We start from the raw sequence: 24,372 nt of genomic DNA, 5'->3' as shown, positions 1-24,372 counted from the left end.
AACAAATCTCGCTCAAACAAGGGTTCGCAATCTGGCCAGAAAAGTGGGTGGCCTCGTTTGAGGAAGAGGCAGTGAGGGTTTTAGGAAAATGGTTAGCTTTTGTTTCATCATACCTCTGAGTCAGACATGCTTTTGGTTTCAGAAAGAAGCTGATGCTGTCTTTGCTTGAGTGGAGATGCTGAATAAGTAAAATAAGCTAAGAAGAGATGAAACGAAGAGCTAAATTCCTACATTGCATATGTGCATTTAAAAATCATATAAGAAAAATACCAGATGGAAAAAGTGGTTTCTTTGCCAGTCAACAAAAGGCTCCACTGATTACTCAGTTCTGTCATGATGTTCATGACTGACAAGTAGGTGACTGATGGTATTTTAACCTGAAACACTTTTGACCAGACTTTCCTCCACCCAGATGATTTTAACCATGTCTCTGAGGACATCTCTGTCTCTCTGACTCCCAGCAGAAAGTGATGCATTAACCTCACGCCAAGAAAAACAGAGCTCTGCCTTACAGACAAACACAAACACACTCCAGCCGGGTTAAACTAACAGCAGAATCCCTTCCAGACCTGCAGGTCACATACCACATTTCGAATAAAAGTCAAAAGCAAAATGCATGTTTATTGTTTTTGAGTTTTTCCCCCATTGCTCCCCTCATGACACACTGTCCTATGAAATGTTGTGCAGGCAGGCGGACTCATTGCTTTCACTTCCTCTGTAAATCTGTGCTGTAATTATTTTGAGGTTGCCATGCCAGCGTCTTCCATATGAATTGTGGTAATTTACGAAACACATCTTGGTCCTCTTATTTTATTTTTTTTTTAATAAATTGACTCTCTGACAAAACGTAAATGATCAAGCAGACGCCCATACTGATGCAAGCAATGGAGCAGCAGATGATTTTAATGGGAGGCAAAATTAATGCAGTCATGAAAGGAACACCGTTTCCTTTTCTACAGGGATAAAAAGCAGCACAGAAACTTGATATGAAATGCAAATCATACAGTCTTTGCACCTTTGACCCAGTCATCCACTGAGAGGAAGGAAGATGGCACTTTTATCTCTGTGAATAACCCTGTATGATAGTGACATGAACAGACAATTATCATTTCAAAAGACTGGTTGAATAGCACATTCAGGAAACTGCTGTCATTTTGTCTTATGTACAGTGCATTCACTCTTTAAACAAGGTTCAATTAGAAAACAGTGTAGCAAGAAGGAAATGGGTGATATTTTAATTGGTTTATGATATTTGAAGATAAGTATTTAAATATCCATCACAGCATATAATAGATTCCATGACTGTGACTCAATATTTCTGCAGACAGAGCCCTACAATTGCAAATATTCTTCTTAAAAGTAAAAAAAAAAAAGTAAAATGAAGAACTCACTGATTATCAAAAAGACTATTTGAGGAAATCAGTTGCATGAAGCTATCAAATGTCATCGACATGAAACAATATCCGCTTTTCATAATTTTTTAAAATAGATATTGATATTCATTGCTGCTCTAGTAGAACCAAAACCAAAGGAAGAGAAATTAAATGTAACGTCTTATGACGATAAATGCAATAATTGCACAAGACTTTGAACATCTCATTGAATATTGTTCGATCAACCATTTGAAAATGGAAAGAGCGAAACACCAAAACTAATAAACCCAGCAATGAAAGTAAAATTCAGAGAAGCATCCAAGAACCCCATCGTAACTCTGGAGGAGAATCTGTTAACGGTTAGTTTGCTTTTTATAGTAGTGTGGCAAGGAAAAAAAAAAACATTGTTAAAGAAAGTCATAAGAAGCTCCATGAGGAGTTTGCCAGAAGCCATAAGGCAATCAACAAACACGTGGAAGTCTATACGACCAGACTGAATCGGACATTTGGTAAGTTGGTCACAATCAATTAGAAGATGGATGGAGTGAAGTACATGGAAGAAACGCCATTTAAGAATCAAAGATGCTCAAGACTTCACTATCAGAGCTGTTTTGCAAGGGTCAGAGCTTATTCATGTGTTAGAAGTCAAAGTTTATACCTGACTCCAACTGAGAATCTGTGGCAAGACTTAAACGTTGCCATTTGGATTCTCTCCATCCAATCTGACTGAGCTGAAGTCAGTTTGCAAAGAAGAACGGGTACAACATTCTGTCACTGCATGTACTAAGCTGGTACAGACATGCTAAAACTTATTCTGTGCCAAAAGCTACAAAATAGTGACACGTGGGGGTAAATCCAAAGGCCGATTAGCACGTACAGTTGTAGAGCAGTTTGGGTTAGTTTACCTCCAAAAAATTGAGACGTCTGTGAGTATTATGTAACAAAACACACATGTCCTGATTAACAGTCTCAGACCTAATATTAAAGGAGAAAAAGATGCAGAAAAAGCACAAAAGCTTGTGTTCCTGTTTACTGCTTCTCCAAGATGAAGTACCGACTAGCCCGACCACAGCTATAAATCACCCTAAACCGCACTATAAAAGCTCATTTTAAACGCCATCGACATTCCACTGGCTTTATAGCTGCCAAACTTTGCATGTTGTTGTCCATAAATGTTTAAAATCACAAATTTAAGGTTCCTGTGCTAACGGTCTTCCACTTTGCGCTCGTTTGGTTTTTCAGCTCTTCAGCCGGCTTACTTTAGACTATTGAGAGCGTTTCCTCTTTGGCTGTGTTTTTGGAATAATAGAGGATGAAAATGCCGCTTAGGGATGGCACTTGAAGAAAAGAGGCAGATTAACAGAGGAAACAAAGTGTCAAAACAAATGCGAAAATAAAAGGAAAGAGAGAAGATTGGCGTGACCATGGTAGCCTTTCCCAGAAGTCTGTTCAGCGGAGGAGGGCGAAGCGTAAGGAGCAGAGCGGAGAATACGGCTGGCAGTTTGCGGCCTGGAATGGTTTGGCACACCGTCACTCCAAAATGCGGTTTCCACCATGCCTCCCCCATTAGAGTCTTGTGTTACATGTATTGCAAACATCTGCACACACACACTCGCGAAGCAGACAGCGCAGTCAAAACAGCCCCTAGAAATTTCTCGGTCGTCCCGAAGAAAGATGGAAATCACTCATCTTACCCCCACCCGTCCTTTCTCCTTCTCCCCTCCCACTTAAAGATGTTATTAGAGGCACCAGTGGCCATGTAATCACTTTGGCTCTCCCATAGGAAGACACTCGCGCACACCTGCCTCGGTAATTACAGCTGAAGATGAGGTCCCGCTCGCTATAATCCCAGTGAATGGCTGATGCAGTCTGTAAACGGCGGGTCAAGCCGCACTGCATAGCTTCACGTCAACAGCAGTAAAGCGTGTGTGCGTGCTTTATGCTCTTTGTTTGCTGCTCTTATCGCTGACTTAATAATGTATTTACTGTACACAAGTGCTTTTATTCTCATGCAAATGCGTGCACAGAAAAGCAAGCACACACTTCAGCCTCCTACTCCTACTCACACTCAATGCAAACACTCCACTCCCTTTTTTTTTTTTTGCTTTTGCAAAACTACACACACACACACACACACACACAGGCACAGAGACCATGTGTATGATTCCATTGGTCCCCCCTCATTGCATTAAGCTTTCTTTCCAATCTTTGTTTAGTTTTTCCACCTTTCTGTCTGCGATAATGCTGGCAGCAAGCAGCTTGTTAGCAGAGCTTTCCCTTCTTTTTCCTCCTTGCTCACTCAGACGTTCTGCAGTCATCCAGAAGCGCCTGCCTCACTGCCGGAGCAGCAATGTGACAAGTTGCTCCGCTCATGTGCACACGCACATATTAAATTTGAGGCGCATGTTACTTCTTTAACGCAAATTACACTCTCAGCAGCCTTTGATGTAAATGTGTAATATTGTTTCGGGTGAGATATCCCATAAGGGATTTGTGTTGCATCTCGGCGTAAGAGGAGGTCTTTTCTCATTTGAATTGCGACACTAAAAAGGCGTTCAATTGGACGTCTCTATCTTGCAGCCTCATCTTATTGTATATGATAATGTTGTGGTGCAATTTCTTCCCCCCGTTTGCAAGACAGCTGATAAAATCAGTCATAGTAAAGCACCTCTCTAGATGTGGCGCGGCTCACACTCGCAGCTGTGTGTGTGTGTGTGTGTGTGTGTGTGTGTGTGTGTGTGTGTGTGTGTTTGTGTAGCTCGCTCCATGCTGATGATTGAGTTAGTGTGATTTAGTGATGGTCGGAAGATGAAATGCTGCCGCTGCGCCGTGTCTAGCAACTCGCTACATGCACTTATCTGACGACTGCTCGCTATAGGCATTTAATTCTCAGGAAGAGACGCAGAAAGGGAGGAAGAGGGAGAGATAAAGTGATGCCGGGAATGCTCAGGTGAGAGAGGGAGATGAATTCATGAGCACAGAAGGAAAGAAAGATGATGGAGCCGATAGAGAGGAACGACGGCGTCTTTTTAATTTTAGCGAGTGTGGGAATTAGAGTCCTCAGCAGTGATGAATAGGTTTAATTTGCTGTGGGCGGCGTACTTACTGTACATTGTATGCGTTGATGCACGGCGACAGAATAATGCCACATGTAGCTCGGGCCTTTGTTCTTCCCATCCGGCTGTCCGCAGCCTGTTGCATGTTTCTGCAGCTGCGTCTTGAGGATGAGAAAGACTGTGACCTTTAGCGCGCACTGTTGGTGAAAGGCCACAGGTTCGTACACACACGCGAGTCATAGCAGTGCAGACATGTGAATGAATACCAAATCTAGTCAATGAGGACCTGGAGTGCAAGTAAAGTGATACGAGAGAGTTGGGCAGATTACCGAGATCTGATCCCGTCAGCTGATGAGGATATGTCAGGTGCAGCCAGGCCTGAAACATCAGGGTTTGCAATAAACTAAAATTATGAGGGAAACGTTCAAAAGAGTTTGCGGTTTGATTTCAGCATTATTCCAATTTGGATAAGTATGGAAGAAGATTGGAAGGAAAGTTTTGAAAAATGTTTTCGGGCTTTAACCCACTGTCTTAAATGTATGGCCTCTGTTTGTTGCTTTCTTTCTTTATCTCTTTCCTGCTTTCACAAAATGCTTGGAACTCTAACTTTATTTATGCATCCTCTGTGTTCCGTCTGCATTAATAAACATGTTAAATTAGCAAAATGACGAGACGAGTGAAGCGTTCCTCTTTCTGCTTTCTGTGTAATCGGAACAATTATAGTGAGCATTTGAATTTGTTACGGTGACATTGATTTGATTGTATTTTTCTGCATAAAATTAGACTCGTCGCTTGAGGTGACATTTGTTGTGAATCGGTTCTGAAAGTGTAAACAGAACTGAACTGATGAATGAATTAACTTAGTAAGTTTTCAGAAAGATTGATAGTTTTTTCCTTTCTTACAGCGTTAAACAAACCAGTCCTGAAGTGTTTTGATAGCCAACTGCCTCACATTCCTGTGTTTGTGTGCGAGCAGATATGTTCGAGGGCACCATCTCCTCCATCAATGTCACCATGCCTCTTAGTCTGTCATGGTTCTAATGAGGCAAAGGCTGCCTGGTATCCAAGTGTCTGACCTACATATGGTTAAGGTTTACTCTAAGCCCATCTATGTGTCGGGCCTGTGTGCGTGTGTGTGTATGTGTGTGTGGTGGCAGTGGGGGATTTGTCCTATAGAAGTATCATGGCAATCGCTCATGTGTGCTGGTCCATCTGCTTCCACCTTTAGAAGACAGCCAGTCATGGATCAGATGGACATACATATGCACACATTCTGCTATACATGAAGAAGAATCTCCCTTGGCGACAGTTTATGTGCCTGTGTGTTTCTGCTGTGTTTTTTGGAAGGTCAAAAGTCACATTGTAGTTGAAGGTTTAATAGTTAGATAAAGGTGTCCATAAATAGTTAATATTGGATTGTTCTTTCAAAAAATGCACAGGAATAACTGTTAGCAAACATTACATATGGGACTTTATGAATTTCTCATTGAACTGGGTGAACATACTATATTTGCATGGTATTTACACAGGAGCAGAGGAACCAGGGATCTCTGTTTGAAACTGAACCACACATACATATCTAGCAAGAAAAATGGGTGTTTTCCATTGCATCTGTTGCTGTTTAAGAGCAGCTGATAGATCTGTTTTTCTCGCACAACCCAGATCCCGCCAAGCTTGCGATGCGATAAGACGAGAGTGATTCCAGTCTTCTACCCGAATACCAGTGCTAGAGATAGAAAACTGCTAAGACGAGCAAAAAAAAAGAAAAAAAAAGATGGAATCGGAGAATTTCACAAGAAGCACGTATTATCCAGGCTGTGTTTGCCTGATGGAAATGCCTCCTTGCTTTAGAAATAACGATGGCATTTGGAATAAAGCCTTATTGTCGAGAGACGTTCCTTTTTTGTCTATAATGATTTTAAATGCTAAGCTTAAAATTCCTCTTTAGAGGGGCATTTTATAGTTCTTCTGCAGCTTGAAATCATATTGTATGATTAGAAATGACAACATTGGGGTCTTGCTAATGTGCCAGGACGAGTTATCCAAGTCATGTCACTATATCACTCTGCTTTCACTCTGTCAACCTTCCCATGATCACATCCTTTAGTTCGGTCGTTGTTGAACGCGACTCCTCTCCTGGTCATCATCACCATAATGCTGCTCCTTTCATTTCCTTTTGTTCTGCAGAGCTTCACGTTGAACTCCCCACTTTACCGGGCTCCTCTTTAAACACATGCACATTTTACTATGGGGCCTCCTGTCACATCAAAGGCAGGAATGCAGAGGCCTGTTGCAATTGCGCGCAACTGCACATAGTTATTGTCAAGTTTCTGCCGTGTATGTTCTTAATGCTGTTCAGGCTGGTGGAGATCTGCGCATTAACGTTCACACTTTGCTGTGAAACATCAAGCCCATTATGTAAACTGCGTGCTGCCGCACCTCTCAGATCGACATGGCAACACCTGGAATGTGTTGCTCTGTTCGGTTTGATTTTAATTACGATGGACCATTCCATCCCTTTTCTTTACCTCCTCTTAATGTGTTTCATCCTTTCCTTTCAGTTCACACCCTAGAGCAACACTTTTCTGCTGGACTCCTTCTCGGCTTCCTCAGCCACTCCGTGTGTGAACTCCTCCCTTCACTCCCTCTTGTTTTCATCCCATAAAATCTGAAATTAACTCACGCTCCATCTCTTCTAACTCACGGCTACGGCAGGCGTCATTTTTGTCGGCGTGCCACTGTCTTATCACCCACCTCTCTCAGCCTTGCAGTGCCAGCCGTCCCAATCAGCAAGCGAGCTATCCAGTATTTCTATCAGAGCTAACCAGGCCTGCCTGGCACAGATAAAACCCAACACCGGGGGCTTTTTGGTGGATCGGCAGGCAGAGGGGAGATGTTAATGCTAATAGTACAGATGAGAAATGAATGTTAGATGTTGTAGGAGGAGGATTATGGGTGGTATTCAGGAATGTTGCATTGTGGCGATTGTTTGTTGTTGGTTTATTTACTTGCAGTCGTATTTTCTCTCACAGGGATTATGCAGGGTTTCTGAATGTCTGGTAATAAAGTCCGTAGGGATGTCGAGGAAAGTTGGAAACGGTCCACTTTTGCAGTCGAAGTTACCCTGAAACAAACTTTCCTTTGTCATTGTATCAGATTTTGATTTCTGTGAGATAGGGGCAGTGTTCTCCAGAGAGCAAGACGTTCCTCTTTATCTCTGTCTCTTTATCTCTGTTAATTCCTTTTTTTTTTTTTTAATTGGCAACCATTACCAAAGATGGAGTAAACAAGAATTTTAGGTTTGGAGTTCTTTTAGTAGCCATAAACAAAGTTTCTAATCTTTAAATGTCATGTTTGAGCACCTTCATTTTTGCCTCTTTGTCATGAAGCTTAACATTTGTTAGCAGGTTATCTCACTTGAGCCCTGGATCTCTCCAGCTCCTCCAGAGTTAATATGGGTCTCTTAGCTGCTTCTCTGATTAGTGCTCTCCATGCTCTGCCTGTTGTTTTACTTTAGATGAATGGTCATGTCTGATTTGTGCCACATTCTTTCTCATTTTTGTTTTTTGTTTTTTTTTTCCAGGCATTGTGAGTTAACTCTGTGTTTTTCTCTGTAATCTCTCTGCTTTCTCCTTCCTGTTTTCCTTTCCCCTTACTTATAGCGATGCCTCTAATGTGTTTAAAGTCTGTTAATGTTGCATTATACATGTTGACAAGAGAATAGGATTGCAGCTTGTCTTGAAAGCACAAGCACAGCATCATTCTGTGAAGCCATCCATCAAGCACTTAGTGGAGAGCTAAGCAATACAGAGAAAACAATGAAACTAAGGCACCTTCTCCTGTCACTGCAGACTGTTGAATTGATTTCTCAGCTTGGTTTATGTGCATTCACAATGCTCGGCATCCACACAGATGGGAGGGATACACTCCTCATTTTGTAAATCAAGCTGACTTTTGCACGTTAATACGGCTCGCAGATGAATATGAAAACCAACACAAATGCGTGCGTGATGCCACCAAGCTCGCCAGTGCACACATTTAACCTTACTAGATTAAACGCAGCATTCCAAGGCACAGTCGCTCAGCTTGATTTAATTAGACGTCCTTTATGTGTCCAATACACCCACCTTTTCATTCCTCCACCCCTCTGTTCACTTCTTGCATCCCTCACTCTTTTGTTGTCTGCCTGTTTCTCCGACCAGCCTTGGCTGCGGCGCCCGTAGGACAAATTGATTGAAACGATTTATTACCTATGTTTTTTTTTTTTTTTGTTCCACGTCACCTGCCCTCGCTCCCTCGCCGTCCCGCGTTCCCGTCTCCCTCGTCGTCATTCTTTCTCGAGAAGTGTCTGCGATGCGGATGACCTATGTCTTCGGTGTCAGAGGCGCAGAACGAGGTGTGGGCAGAGACAAAGATTGGATGATGGGATCAGTTTGTAATCTGGGGATCTTGCAAACCGAGAGAAAGCACAGACCGACAAGCAGATGGACTCGAACAGAAAACAGGAAGGCTGACAGACTGCCTTTCATTCTCCGTATTATCTCATCTTTCTGTGCGCAAAACCAGTCTGGGCTCGGACTGGTCATTAGCCAGTGAACTGGAAAAGTCTCATATTTTGTAGGATGCAGGGAGCTCGGCGAACAAAAGCATTTCTTTTCCTCCCTCTGCATATCAACCTCTTTGTGCGGACGTATAAACTGTGCAGCAGTGCGCGTTTGCAAGCCATCCCTGAATGAAATGTATCCTTTGTTTACGGCCCCATTATCTAGATAATAACATCCATATTTCCTCTCATCTCCAGTGCTTTATCACAGCCTTATGAGCTCTTTCACTCTATCTCTCTATCTCGCTCTGTTTCACAAACACACACACACACACACGCACTCTCACACAGAGGCAGAGAGAGAGATAATGGGATTGTTGCCTCTGGTTTCTTTTGGTGAGATTGTAAATAAATTCTTCCATTATAAAGTGTGTGTTTTCAGCACCCAGCCATGTGTTTCTTCCCCCACCCCACACACACACCTCCCCGTCTCTGCGTGTATGTACACATCAAAGCACAAACAGCATTACCATACGTATCCGTCTCTGTCTGTGTACGTCAGCTTTCATCTTACTGTTTTTTTCTTTTTTTTCTTCCTATCTACCTGTATGTGAACCTATTTGTCTCCGTGTGTGTTCAGGATCATTTCCCAGCAACTCATCGCCTGCTGTCCTTCCCTTGTCACTGAGGGCTGATAGCGGCACCGGCCTACAAAGCTCGGTAATAGAGAGCCGATGCTCGTCCCAGCACACCCCCTCCACACCCCCGTCGCTCTGCACTTTTCATTTGCTGCTGAGATGGATTTGGCTCACAGCCATCTCGGCCAGCCAATCTCCTATCTTGTATCTGCACCATTACGCTCCAAATCTGGGCAAATTATTCGCGGAAGCTAAGAAATAAAATCTGAGTGTTTCCATACAGGCTGTTTTGTGAGCGTGCTGATGTTTGCTCCTGAGCAGTTAGGGTTGTTTACATGGCAGCTTTAGCTGGGCAGGTTTTCATCCAAATAAGTGCATTCTTACACACACGCACACACGTGCACAAAAAAAAGGTGTTTTATGATTCTTGGTTTATGCTCTGTATTGACGCTACAGAGCTCTACTTCATGCTTTCTTTGGTTCTGGCAATGCAAGCCAGAGAGTATTTTAAAGCGGGATGTTGCAAGCTTTGATCAGTAATTTATGAATGACCGAAGGCCGCTCAGAAAGGGGGAGGAGGTGGCTCGTCTTTGTAGGTTTATGACTGAAACTCAGAAGGAGGTTTTTGGTTGTTGCGGGGAAAGCTGGATTTTTTTTTTTTAGATTCATCAAAAAATATTTGCAAAGCCTGTGATGCAGTTTTGCAAACTATGCATGTCAAAATATTTTCTTTTTAAATGTTCGCTGCGAAAGGCTCATTGGAGATCTGGTCGGGATAAAATTTCAAATTTTACACTAAGGAGTTTAGTCAGGAACTCTGAGGCCTAGTCCATATGGAACTGGATATCTGGGAAACCACATAAATTTTTATGTGTTTTGGCCTTTCATCCACTTATAAACTCCATTTAATAATCACTAAAAGTGATTATTAATAAAAACTCAGACCAAAGTGGAGATTTGGGAATTCTCCTTTCACGTGTTTGCATACATATATGGGAAACCAGAAATTTAGAGGTCTGTACATTATAGTTAGTAACAAATAATGTGCTGGCATCATATATGTGAACAGTATTGTTTGGGAATGCAGTGGAGGAAAAAGGACTTCTATGACAGAGGTGCTGATTTTTATGTTTGTTCACTTTTTGCTTTGTTTTTTACAATCCCAGTTGCTCTAATACGTTGAGTTATTAAAGAAAAATAGTGCTTCCCAATTTATTGTTTTGTGTTTATATTCTTTATATTCTAACATGGTATTTAAAAGTAGTTAAACCTCACAGTATGTCCACACAATTAGTTGTTTTGAAGGATTGTGATTGGCTGACATAGGTTTTAGCTTTACCCTGCACTGCCCCCTGTGGGCTTGGCATGCTTAAAACACTGCCAAAGGTGTACTTCAGCAGGTTCATGTGCATGAACACTTTTCTTAAATCAATCCTGTGTGCAGAATATTATTTTTTTAAACAACTTTGAAGAGACTTGTCTTTATAAAGACCCAGCTACATGTGTACAAGACCTCATACAAAAATGACTTGAGTGGTGAGGCTATTGGATCTGGATCCCTTTATGACAAGTTTCTTGAGAACTGAAGTCTTAAGCTACATCAGTTCTCAAGCTGCGATTGTCATGCATGCTGAAAGAGCTGCAGGGAGAACTGCAACTTCACATTGCAGAGGTTAAAAAGTTACTGGCTGAATCGCACGAGTAGGTGTGATTCAGATGAGTCGTCATCTGGATCTGGACCTCAATGGGTTCTAATGAAGAAATAAGCATGGTATCTTTTGAAAACTTTGTGAAATAAAAAAAAATTAGGAGTTTTACCAGTTCACATCTAATATGGTTTTCCTGTGTATTTCCTCACAGATCTTGGTGAACTCTGTGAGCTCCAGCCGTCCGGCGGTGCTCTACGAGAAGGTGACCGTCAGCGAAGGAGGAAGTCCTTTACTGAGAGACATGCTGTTCAGCCCTGACCTGCAGCACATCTACACTCTGACTGACAGACAGGTGAGGTTATTGCTGCAAATGCTCTGCAGATGTTGCGTCCATTGCTTCTCCCTGTGCAGCTGCGATCCAGAAGAAGTAGGCGTCTGAAATTCCTACATGTGTTAAACACAAACACACATATGTAGCTATCAACAGTGTGCCTCATTAAATTTCCCACCACAGGTGATTTACATTCACTGGCAATTTAATTGGCCTGAAACATCAGCTCCCCCAAAGTAGCCTTATTGCCAGCTGTCCAGAGCAGATCTCACCCCTATTAGCCATTATTTGTGTATATCTTAACCTTCCTCCCCACTGCACAATCACTGCACAGTGCATCCCCACTGGATTTAATTGCAAGGCAGCACGCATTCAGCCCAGCTACACATTACCCCTCTGACAGTTTGCTTATAATCAAGACATTTCACACACTGAGACATATAGGGAGTGTTACAGGTCACATGTGGTGTGTGTTGTGTGTGTGTTTTCAAGTGGTCATTAGCAGCCCCCACCTCTGGTGAAGGTTGTTCTGTTTTAATGGTGAGCTAGATGGAGGAAGAGGCAGGGAAGTGAGGAGGAAGAGGAGAGCATGTCGCATCTCTGTCGCTCCCCAGGCCCAGCTGCTCCCCTCGTTTTTCTGTCTCATTAGTGCCGTGAGTGAAGGATGCAGAGATGGAGGGAAGAGAAAGGAAAGGAAAGTGGGATTCAGCATAATGGGAAGATATTTCTTGGTGTACAGTAAAATTGGTTGTTCCTGGAGCGAAAGCTGTATGTGTAGGCATGAGTTGGTACAATTACACATACCAATTTGTTTAGCAGTGAACACAAAGATTTTAAGCTGAAATCGATAGAAGAGCTTGCATGCTAGCTAGCTTACCAACTGTAGATTTTAAACAGGGTCACCTTATTGAGAGTGGTGGATGGAGCTCCTGTACTTCCAACACCGTGACTGTCTGGGTTTTTTGCAGCCGGCGACCAAAGAGCTGAGGTCTGAAAGTATAAGGAAGTCTGCAGGCTAATTAGCAGTTTGCAGCACTAGCCTGTCATGATAAAACATTTTTGCTGGATAATAAATTGTCCCAGAAGTTATTACAATAAATGATAATATTGTAATTTTGAGACCATTTTAAGTAATACGGTGGTAATGGCATAATAAAAGTTCACTCTTAAAAATCAATAAACTTTCTAAGCCAGCTACTTATAATGACTAAACATTTCATTAAAAACCAGAATACTAAGACAGTATTTTTAACTGAGGTCTCATAACGTAAATTAATCTTTTAATTGCCTTGTTGTCGATGTGCCAGTTGTGTGAATCATGAACTGCTAGTGACTCCCACAAAACATTTTACCTCATTTAATTTGCAAAGTACGAAATGCTAACAGCACATATTACTGTAAGATTCAAAATTACTACGGGCTGCGTACATATTGTGATATGTATTTTCCCTTTTTCGGGTTTAAAACAAGCAAAGCACAAACTTTATTAGAAATATTAGAGACCACATGACTCGAATGAAACAACAGAGGTTCTAACACAGCAGAGCAAACTTGTTTTTACACAGCACACAAACTGTTTTACACTTAACGGTAAAACTAAAAGTCTATCATGTGACAATAGATACGTTATTCTTTTTATAGATGAAGACCAAATCTGCTCTTTTATCATGGAGGTTAAATTCTTTCTGTTGATTTTAACAATAGGAGAACCTTTGTTGCCAGTTTTCCCCATTTGACCTGGATGGTTTGGATCTCTGGCAGATTAATTGATGCATCTTCAGTTGCTAATGCATTAATATACATGCACCAGTGGGATTAAACACACTTTGTGGCAGCTGAGAGCCTGTGGGCCACATGGACAGATAATGTTGTGTGTAGACCCAAACACAAAATGGGAATTTAAACTCGAATTCAAATGGTTTATTCATACACACACACACACATACACTCCAGAACAGCCTCTCGCACTCGAGAACATTCTGCCTCTATACACCCAGCTTGCCCTTTTCCCCACTCAAACACACACCATACATTCAGTCTGTCACATACGTACCCACTTCTTCATCTCGCTGTGTTTGATCCCCATTAATGGTTAGCAGGCTTGGGTTAAGCAGAATGGGGTTCTACCATTGCCAGGCCTCCAAGCTACCCCCCACCCCTTTCCTCCTCAGCACTAATGACTCGAGGGGGCAATTCCCCTCGCTCACCCTCCATCCTACCCTCATCTTTATCCTCTGCCCTCCATCTATTCTACCAATGCCCCCATCCCTACTTTTTAAAATCCTCTCTTCAGCTGCTACACACGCACACACACACGCACACACTTAATGTTTCTGTCTAAGCCAAAATTGAGCCCTCCTCTCTCAAATGCATTCCACTGATCCCATTCCCATATTTTTAATGATCTCTTGATATTGCTGCGGCCCCCATACAACTGCGTGCACATACACACATTAACACTTCTTTTTTGTAAATTGGAAACAGTAGTAAAATTGCCCTAGATGTACTGTATCTTTAAGCTATTTGTTGACCAGAATCAGATGGTTTTCAATATTGATTGACTCAAAAGGCAGATGTTTCATGAATCAATAAATGCCTTTTGTATCACTGGTACTGGGTGAGGAAGACTCAAAGTTAGCTATTTTTATTACCACTGAGGTATTTGAAATGAAATCAGATGAAGAACATAGATGTCAGAGGCTGTTTTAAATAAAATTGCATGCTAAGATATCGCTGCCATTTGTTCAGTCTGTGAGAGAGCAAGACTTTCAGCAGATAACAGGAAGGACAAACGTAGTTTCTGCATCCTGTGAGACTGTGGAGCTAAAGTCAAATTCCTTGTTTGTGTGCTCAATTTTATCCAACAAAGATGATTCGTCATCATCCAGTGACTAAGTGACTGTGCGCATTCACTGGAAATAACTACTTTCCCTCTCCGACTGTAAGATGCCATCTGTGGTCCCAATCTTCTCTGATGTTTTTTTTTTTTTAATCAATGCACATAATAGGCCTTAAACAGAAAATATAACTAACCAGAACGGATGTTGGAAGATCAAAGCGTTGAAAACACTGAACCTCAAATTTCAAATGGGTGCATCTCTGAAAATCATACATTCTAGAGAAATATGGGTGTGGAAAGACTGAATGGAAGAGTTTTTCTACTTTTTCCTTGAAAAAGATGCACACGCACACCCACACACACACACCTATGTATTTATTCCGTGTGCGTGTGTGTGTGTGTGTGTGTGTGTGTGTGTGTGTGTGTGTGTGTGTGGGTGTGTGTAACTGGTTGCCTGTGGGGGTTCCTAAGACAAGCCAAGCACATTAAGGTGTCAGTGGACATATCCAGTGATGCGTAGCTTACAACAAGTCCCCCCCCTCATACACATACGCTGGTACACACACACACAAATGGAAGCGCAGGCGGTGAGTCAGAGTTAGGGGGGGAAGGCCTAGTGATTTATGACTCGCTCGGTCCCAGCTATATTCATCACTGTCGTTATTATCAATGGAGGATATGACAGCAGGAGCAGACGGCCCCGCTGTGTGTGTGTGTTTGATGAGATGGTGTGTTATTGCAGGAAATTTAGATCAGCTTACTTTTGACTGCAGTCACTCTGCTGGCTCTGTGTCCTTCACTGGAAAGCTTATTGTTTATCACCGTGGCAGATTTCACTTTGTGTCGTAGCGAATCGTAAAGTCACCTGCTGCTGACATTTTTGAAATCTAAACGTCGGCAACAATGATCTATTCAGTCACCTCCAAATATTCCACGCACACATCTTCTAACGGATGCAAATCCTTTTTTTTTTTTTTCACCAGGTTAGCAGTGATGTTGTTGTTGTGCTTCTGCTTCGCTGGAGTCGTTTTATCTGCACGGCGAGCTTCACTAAAAGCAATGTCACCCTTTGAGTCAATACCAACTTTTTGAAGCATCTCTTGAGCAAAACTCTCGCCGTAAGAAATCATCTCATGGTGTCTTGGCTCAGTCAAGACTTTTCATCATCAAATCACTTCCCTTTCCATTTTATAGTCAAAGTTAGGAAGCTGTGACAGCGTTTGAAGCCTCAGCCAGAGTTCCCCCCAACCCCCCTCTCTCTCTCTCTCTCCGCTCGGCCTCAATGTCATCCACACATGGCCACACACATCCTTGTTCCTTTCAAGGCAGCTATTGAATATGGTAGTGCCTTAGTGTGCAACACTGGCTAATTGCTGGAAGCATGAATATTCATCTTTGGTGTGGGAAGGCAACTTGCTTTTGGAGCAAAGGAGAGCAACTTGGAAAGAGGAAACAGACCCCACGTACTTGTGGAAAACTGTGTGTAAGGACAACCTTCATGTGTTAATGTTGCAACATCTTGCACACAAAATGTTTTCAGACTCAGACATGTTTTTACATTTTCATTTAGAACCACAAAGCTCAATGTATTTTGTTGTGATTTTTATGTGGCTAGAACAAAATACTTCACATAAAAATATGAATGTGTGTATTTTTTATGTGTCCCTCTTTAATGAATTTCCTCTAGTAAAATCGAGTGCCGCTGCTTGCCTCCAGAGGTTACATAATTGGTAAAAAAAAAAAGTACAATGCATGCAATTTAAATTCTGTATAAATACAACTGTTATTGAACATTATTGAAAAACGACATCACGAATAACCAGGAACACAGCAAGCAGACAGTTGCACTGAAGCTTAAAGTCAAGGTTATAATCATCTGCATAAGTTTTGGCAGTATGAAGACAGCCATAAGAAGTTCTGTTTATGGTTTATCCCAAGCCATGTAGGCAACAGTAAATGTGTGGCAGTATGCAAAACATGAGATTAATTCTAAACTTTTTTACAACCTCTTCAAAAGTAATGTAAAGCAAAGGCATTTTAACCAAAAGGAAAACTCATTAGTCATCATTTAACCCAAGAAGGTCAAGCTTGGAGAATTAAACAGGTTTACATGAAAATGTCACAATTTGCACAGAAACTTAAAGACTGCAACAAAAGGGTTGATTTGGGGTTTAGTTACTCTTTCACAAATATTTGCAGACTGTGTTTACGTGGCAATCAACTACATTGTCTTTTTCTTTGTGCTTTATGTAAAGAAAAAAAAATCCTCAAACGATGTTTCAACAAAATTCTCATCTCTCAAAAGAATCTGAAGACTCAAGCCCATAACTATACGCACACACACAGTTCTTGTGCCATTTACAAGCTACTGGTATGAGTCACTACAATCCCAAACAATGGCCTTCTTTGTGTTGTTGGGTTTCTGAACATGGCCTCATCAAGTAATATCCTCCCCAAAGGCCTTCGTCAGACACCAGTCCTCTGTGTGTGTTTGTGTGTGTTGATCTGTTTACATTCACATATTACTGGTTCACTGCCAATCTCGTTAGCAAACACATTAGCACAGAGTGACATCAACATACATAATAAGCAGCTGGTTGCATCAGTCTAGACTGCCATTTCGCTGGGATAGATGCAGCTAATCAGTCAGTTATAAGTGGCTTCAAGATGAATTTCCCACAATTTATCAAACTCTGGTTGAGTGAGGAAATCCTGAAGTTAACAAGCACATAATGTAGTGTTTAAGCATGGGCTACTGTTGAAAACTGAGTAAGATAAAAGAGGAGGCACTATTTAAATGTATTATTTTTCTCGCTAATATTAATTAACCAAGCCCATTAGGCACTCCCTCTCTTCATTTAGATTTATGAGCACCCTGATTTTTTAAATATATTTTTTTAGCTTTTACGTCTACTTGCTGCAAAGCTTCTGGGAGTGCTCGTGTGTCCACACCCCAGACATGCAGACTTTTAACCAAGGCGATGGTCATTGTTATGGAAATGTTAATAGATCTGGTGCAGCGAGGCGGGCAGGCGTACAGTCACAGGGAGGGGAGGGGCCGGGGTGAAACGGTGGAGGGGGTGTAGTCATGTAGGTATATGGCACTCAATTACAAGAGTTCAAACTATTAGAGCACCTTTTCTCAGCACAGGAATGAGCTCTCACAGCGTATGATTAACAATATGGCTCGTCATGGACTGCTGCGCGCTGCGTGTCGGTGGCCTCATTCACTCTCTGGCGCATTTTATGAAGGAAAAAGTTCCGACAACTATCTGAGTACTTTCAGCTGTATTTTTAGACGAATTCGAGCACCCCAGGAAAGACTTGCGTTACTTTCAGCTGATGGGTTTTAAAAATCCCAAGATTCACATGGCCATTGTATGATTCAGGCAAAAAATATGTTCTCATGCTGCTTTTGTTATGACTGTGACTTCTTGTAGGGAAAACTGGGGAGAAGTTCATTTTTAATATCTTAGAGAGTTAATTTCAAATATACGGAAATGTTCATTTTCAAAATGCTTTTGTTTAGTGATGATTTTGAGTGTAGGGTTGGAGTTAAAACATGAACAAATTAGACGTACTGTCAGCTATATTGATGCAATTTTAAGATACCTTCAGCTGAATTAATATTTACTTTATTGCTAATTACATAACTTCAGATGTAAATATTTACATTAAGCTGCAGAGCTTATAAAATTGCTTGATTTTAGTCCCTTTATATGAGCATTTCTGCTGTTAACGGTTAAAATTTTTAAAGTACTGACGTCATGCGTATGTGTGAACAATTGAGAGCATAATCATCAAACAGCAAAATGAAATAGTAGTTGTCTATTTATATAAAAAAAATGTAACATCTGGTTTGATACCCATGCTGTTCAATCAGAATGTCTCCATTTCTAGTTGAAATGTAGATTATATCACAGTGTGCACTGATGGTCTTGTATGATGTGAATGAAGTAGCTCAAGACTTTCCAAATTTGACAAGAAGTTAAATAAAAACATAAATGCAGATCCCTCTACATTTTAAATACTGCTTAAACAATTTCTTCTGCTTTTCTTATCTCCCTCTGCAGCAATTCAGCAAACATAATTTGCTGTTAGGTATGTTTCTTTCTCAAATATCACCCTTTTCAAGCCTCATCTTGTCTGTGATGTAATGTTGGTAGAGAAAAAACCCTGAGTATTCTAATAATTCCTTCAGAACCATGACAGGAGATTCAGAAAGTCTCTGTCTTTACTCAAGGGAAAGCGTTTCACATTTTCCTTCCTCTTATTCTCTTAATTACGTTTCCTGCTTTTCCCCTCACCGCCTTTTCAAGTATCATTCTCTTGTGATTTTTCACATTTTCTTTAAATGCTTTGTGTGTTTATGCGCCTCGTCAGAGAAGTATGCTCAGACACTTGTCTTGTGCTTGATGCTATCGGCCTTAATGGAAGCCCGGCTGCCGCTTGATAGCTCCGTCTTTCTCTCATCTTTCTGTTTTCACTCGACCGTCTTCTCCCAGAGGATGATGCGATAGAGCAGAATGATATGCTTAGGCAAGGGGGTGAGATGGATAGGGAGGTTAATGGTGTCTCTCTTCCCCCCACTCGCTTTTCTTCTCAATCACCATCAAGAGGACATACACTGTTCCTCCTGTTGCTCGACAGTGATTGGTGCAGAAGGATGTGGCTCTGACTGATGGTGGTGGAACAAGGCCAATCAAAGCTGGCATGGCCTGTGGAAATGCTCCAAATGGCACGCAGTTTGGAGTCTTGTGCCTTAACCAGACGCCATGGGTAGAACAATTACCAGTTGGTCATGCATGGCGAAATGGGGACTTGTTTTGAATTTGGATCAAATTTGCTTTCGGATTCATACACACTACCACTCGTCGGATCCAGTTATGAAGTAGCAAATATGAGAAATTAGACAGGTGCATCTTCTTCCTGTGTTGAAGATTATAGAAGGAAATAACTTGTCTTGAACTCAACAGTAAATCATTTGCCGTCTTCTTTCGAGGTTTCACTCTTCGTTCAGGCAATTCTAAGAGATATGCAGAAGAGCCCTTGGTTATTAAGGGCTCTTTTGCATATCTCTTTATATTTTCTGATTGTTTGCCTAAGGTTCACACATTATTCACCATGTAGACTTAAACCCTCATCAGGAGCCTCTCCATGCGTCTTTATCAGGGATGGGCCAATGACTGATGGCAAATCATTTCAAGATTTTAAAGAAATGGCTTAAAAATTGCTAAAAACTGAAAACCACTGTTTCTACTGCCCTGAAAGAAAGTGACAAACATGTACATGTTGTAAATTAAAGCCATTAGATCATGTCATAGTTGTTAGAATTTTGTGCTAATTCCATAAAACCAGAATGGGTTTCCTCAAGGAAAATTGATTCTTTGTTTGCTATGGTGATTTTGAGTGACGCATGAAACATCAAGCTACTGTCCGTCAGTCACATGTACTTGAAACCTCCTCAGCTTTTATCACATCTCCTCAAACCATATTCATCCCTACTCTGCCACATCAGGCATGTCTCTGTTACAGTTGCCTGTGAGAGTTGATCAGGAAAAGCAGGATTCACATACTCTTTCCTCGATTCTTCTTCTACTCAGCTTACCTCGGCTGTTGCGCATCGTGGAGGCTCGCCTGGCAGTGCTAATGGAAATGCCAGTTTTGTGGCTCCTCACTCCTCACCCGGTCCATTTACTAAAGTGACAGAGTCATTTACCAAGCAGACGGCTGCTCGCATTCTCACTTAATTAGAAGACCTCTAGGTCTAGATACCTCAGCTGACCACAGTTACCTTTTTCCTTATTTCCTTCTTTGTTACAGTCCCTCTAGTCTAGTTCCTTGTTTTCTGTAGTTTTTTTCTCCTAAACCTGTATCATTCTTTGTCTTTGTCCAAGTTTTTCTCAGACAGATTATAATGAACAGTGGCTGCACACAGGCTGAGAGTATATTGACCTATAGCTGGAGATTAGTTTACTTTGGAGGAGGTAATAGAAAAGTCCATGCGAGGAGGATGGGGATGAAGAGGGATTTTTGTAACCACTCTGTTGTCGCCTTTGTTATTGCAAATAATTTTAGCTTTGACCAATAAAAGCAAAAATTGTAAAGAGCATGATATTTGCTTAGTGTCATTTTAATTGTTGCAGCTTAATTACTGAAAATGAGTCCATTGCTTTCCAGATGTTTTTAATAAGAAGGAGGCGCAGTCTAAAGGTGCATCCAGTCATGGGTTTCTTCTTCTTATCAGCTTTTGATTGCACAATGTGCATTCAAAACACATGCTTTCTTGGTCGCACTTTTGAGGAATCTGAATTATATATATATATATATTTTTTTTTTCATCCTTGAACACACAATCTGCACACGCTCAGATATATACACTCAAATAGGTGGCTTGATCCGCCTCTTATTTGTGTTGGAATTGTAATCAAAGCAGCATTTCAGATGAGAGCGAGACAAAAGCATCCGTTAAAAACCCAGCAAGATAATAGAGATGAATTATATAGAGGGAAAAACGTAGAGAACAACTGTGCTCAAGCCGCGATATGAGACGCATAAAGATAGCAAGGACAGGAAGAAAGGCTGGTAGGTGCAAATACTGGAGGAAGGGAGTTGTCAGATATCACAGCGATCACTGAGGAGACTATTTTGTTCCACTGAGAGACATAAAGACCTAATTTGATAAAACAGGCCTGCAGAAAATGACAGTTGGATTGTAGCAGCAATCTTTCACCAAGCTCAACATGACAGAAGGCGATTTTCAGTGACACACCGAATAATGTCATGTTATTTTCCCTCATGTTTGTCCTACAGGTTCGTTGTAGCCGTGCCTTCGCCCTCTCTCCGTTTGGAGCAGTTTGGGCCGAATTCTGCCTGTCGTGTTTGCCTCCCAGCTTATCTGAAATCAGTCAACACATCAAGCCCAGCCTAGCCTACCATTGATCTCCTAAGCCCCTTACAATCCACTCAATGCACACATGCTAACCCAGTCTTTGATATGACCCCCCGCTTGGACGTATACGCTCACACATGCGCGCGCGCTGCCTCTCAGCAGGTAGTCCGGTGCTGGTAGAAGTGTCTTGCTAATAACAGGGATACCTTGTGTTCAGCCAAGTTTCTTTTTTTTTTATACCGCACCTCAGGGGTAGCTGGGTGAATGTACCTCCGCTTAGTTGTAATGAACTGCTGTTGGCAAGAAGCACTAATGTCAAAGCATAAAGAACCACAGCTCCCATTGGCGCTACGTTTGCAGCCTAGAAAACGGTGTGATCTCAGCTCCTCTGTCATCCTGGGGCGTTTATGGCTATATGGAAAGAAATTGATTTCTTTTTACCGTCTGCTTGAATTAATCCAGTAGAAGTTGTAAACTAATTGATGGTTATAGAAATAATAAAGGTGTGGTTAATGTAGCTTCACAGAATAGAGGCCACTGAGAAGCAATGATGATGCTTGTCATTATACCTGCCCTCTTCCTGCCCCATAAGCCGAGACTTTGAAGTTCTACTTTATTGACTCTCAGACATTTTCGAACAAGTGCCAGCTCAGTAAATACAAAGTTTTTCCTAGCACCATCTCACAGGCTGACGCTTGAAACGCGAGTATTTAGTTGAAGAACGACATATAATTTGAGTTTCACGATTACTCAAAAGATAGATTTTCCAAGTTTGAAACTTCAAAGCGTCCCTCAAAAGTCCCTTAAAGTTGGCATTTAGAGCATGGAAAGTTAGGTTTCTCACAATTTCTGTATACAAACTTTTTTGCCATGTCTCACCAAAGTTTTGTCCCATCATCCCATCATGAGCCATTAAAAGTTTTGGGATGTGTTGCAAACATTTTGTCCTTGGAAGATTGTGAAGCTGCATACTGAGAGAAGGATCTGACTGGAAATATGAAGCTTCCACTTCTCCTACCAGGACCTTGTAAAACTGGGTGTCTGTAACTAAAAGCATGTCATTTTGTTTAGAAAAATAAATGAAAAAATCTGTATGTGAAATTAAATCTTTAATGTAATTGCTTGCCAACTTTTTGTAGATTCTGTGTTTTATTTATAAGAGTAATAAAAATATTGCCACAGGTCTAACTAGCAAATCATTCAGGTTTTGTAATGTTATTGTAAAATAGTTTATTTGGGTTCAATGTCGTTTCCAGATTCAGGTTCTGACTTCAGAGATAACTCGGCACTGATTATCACCAGTGGACGTTCCTGCTTCACTGCTGTCCACTGCATGATAATTAATTTTTTTGCTAACTGGAACTAATTGATGTCTCATTTTTGTCGTCGTACCATTAAAAGGAGCTGCAGCGTTACTGCCGTAAGGCTCAGTTTAAAGAAAGAAAGCAAAATGCTTAATGTTTAGAAACGAAAGGTGTTCACTTATGATAAAGCAGATCCACAGACAACCGCCTTCTCCTTTTCTACTGTACTATGGACTCCCTCAGTGTTTGAATAAGAGGGGGGAGAAAAAGACCCTCCAACAAGGCTGATCCTTTTATGTCTTTAGATTTTACAACCAATGAAAAGCTGCGTTGAAAGCTTTACAGTTCCTCTGGGTCTTGGGAGGGGGGGTGACCATTGCAAAGCCTTTTAGCTGGATGTTTAAAGGCAGGTGATGGCGCTCTGTAAAAACAGATCGGAGAGGAAAGGTGGAAAGTTTATTGCGCAAAGATGTCGTGGTTTAGCGACATGGTTAGGAGGAGGGGCGGGAAAGGAGAACGGAGTTCCAGCAGCGGCTGCTGTTGTAAATAAAGTCACTGCTAGAGAAGGGAGATGGTGGGTCTGGTTTATAAGGTCATTTAAAGGAGTAATGTGGCGCGCTGTCTGGAATTGGCTTTCATTAAAAGAGCCATCGGGAGACACGAGAAGTGGGGGGAAAGTGAAAATTTGTGTGCGTCTGTGGTTAGACGACATTCCCTACACACACACGCACAAACACACACCTACACACGCACACACATTCACATGCGTACAAATTTTGTGTGTCCTCTTGCAGTTTGTGCTTCCCCAGCTCCCAGTATTTTATATCCCCGCTGGGAAAAGCAACAGTGATGGGTTTGCCCACCACATTAACAACTTTGTGGCACCACCACTAAATAGCACACCAAGTCTTCACCATTATGAGCTCAGGAACAATTGTGAATGACAGACAATCGCTATTACAACACAGGCCAGTGATAAGATTATGGCAGCCTACCAAGGACTCATCCCGTTAGCATGATTTATGTAAACCATTGTCCTTAATAACAGACCAAATGATTTATGGGGAAGGAAGTGGGAATGGGATGATTCCATGGTGATATTGGGAACATACATTTTCACCCCGTCTCTCTGTTTTCTTTCCTTTTTTTTTTTTCCTTTTTGGTGAAATCATAACGTCAATGAACGGGGTCCCGTGGGATGTCCTCTCGCTCTCAGCCTTCTATCCATCATCTGTTCGCTTGTGCAAGCTCCTTTTCCACCTCTGTCCTCCCTATGTAATCAAAGACACCCATGCACTTAATTCTGTCTCCCTTTTATCACCCCTTTAAGATGAGAACCTCGCTCCGGTTCAGCTTGACAGTAACGCATAGCCGGACGTCGGCCACCGTATTCCATCTACTCAGTAAAATGTCCTTGCCAATTCACCCTGTGTGTGTCTTCAATTACACTTTTCCTCCACTCATCCATCGCGCCTGCACTTCCAGGAGATGACCTCCTCCTTCTCTCTTCCCTTCCAGCTCCCTTCAATGCTCATTTGCATCATTTCATCTGTCTTTCTCTCTGGGCTCAAAGCCAGCCAGAAAGCTACTGTAGTGGGTTCTACTTTATTGACTTGAAACTGAGGGAGTGGCTGCTTGTTTCTGGCTATATATTAAATGAATGGGATGGTCAGAGAGGGATGATGATGGCGGGAAAACGACCTGATAAAGAAATGTGGAAGCAATGGCTTGTTTTCTTTGTGATGTG

General features: G+C 41.7%; 1 protein-coding gene across 4 annotated transcripts in view; it reads left to right on the top strand.

Moving 5' to 3' along the window:
- plxna1b (plexin A1b) overlaps window positions 1-24,372 on the top strand; it is a 211,354-nt gene that overhangs the window by 76,830 nt on the left and 110,152 nt on the right. For all 4 annotated transcript variants that reach the window (XM_008409387.2, XM_008409390.2, XM_008409388.2 and 1 more), the window contains exon 4: window positions 11,471-11,611. In XM_008409387.2, coding sequence (XP_008407609.1) covers window positions 11,471-11,611 — 141 coding nt within the window. The remainder of the gene's footprint in view (window positions 1-11,470; window positions 11,612-24,372) is intronic.

The sequence above is a fragment of the Poecilia reticulata genome, linkage group LG5, assembly GCF_000633615.1.
Source record: "Poecilia reticulata strain Guanapo linkage group LG5, Guppy_female_1.0+MT, whole genome shotgun sequence".
In the NCBI taxonomy this organism is placed as follows: domain Eukaryota; kingdom Metazoa; phylum Chordata; class Actinopteri; order Cyprinodontiformes; family Poeciliidae; genus Poecilia; species Poecilia reticulata.
The sequence above is the reverse complement of the archived record's forward strand: the minus strand, read 5'-3'. Positions and strand labels throughout refer to the sequence as shown.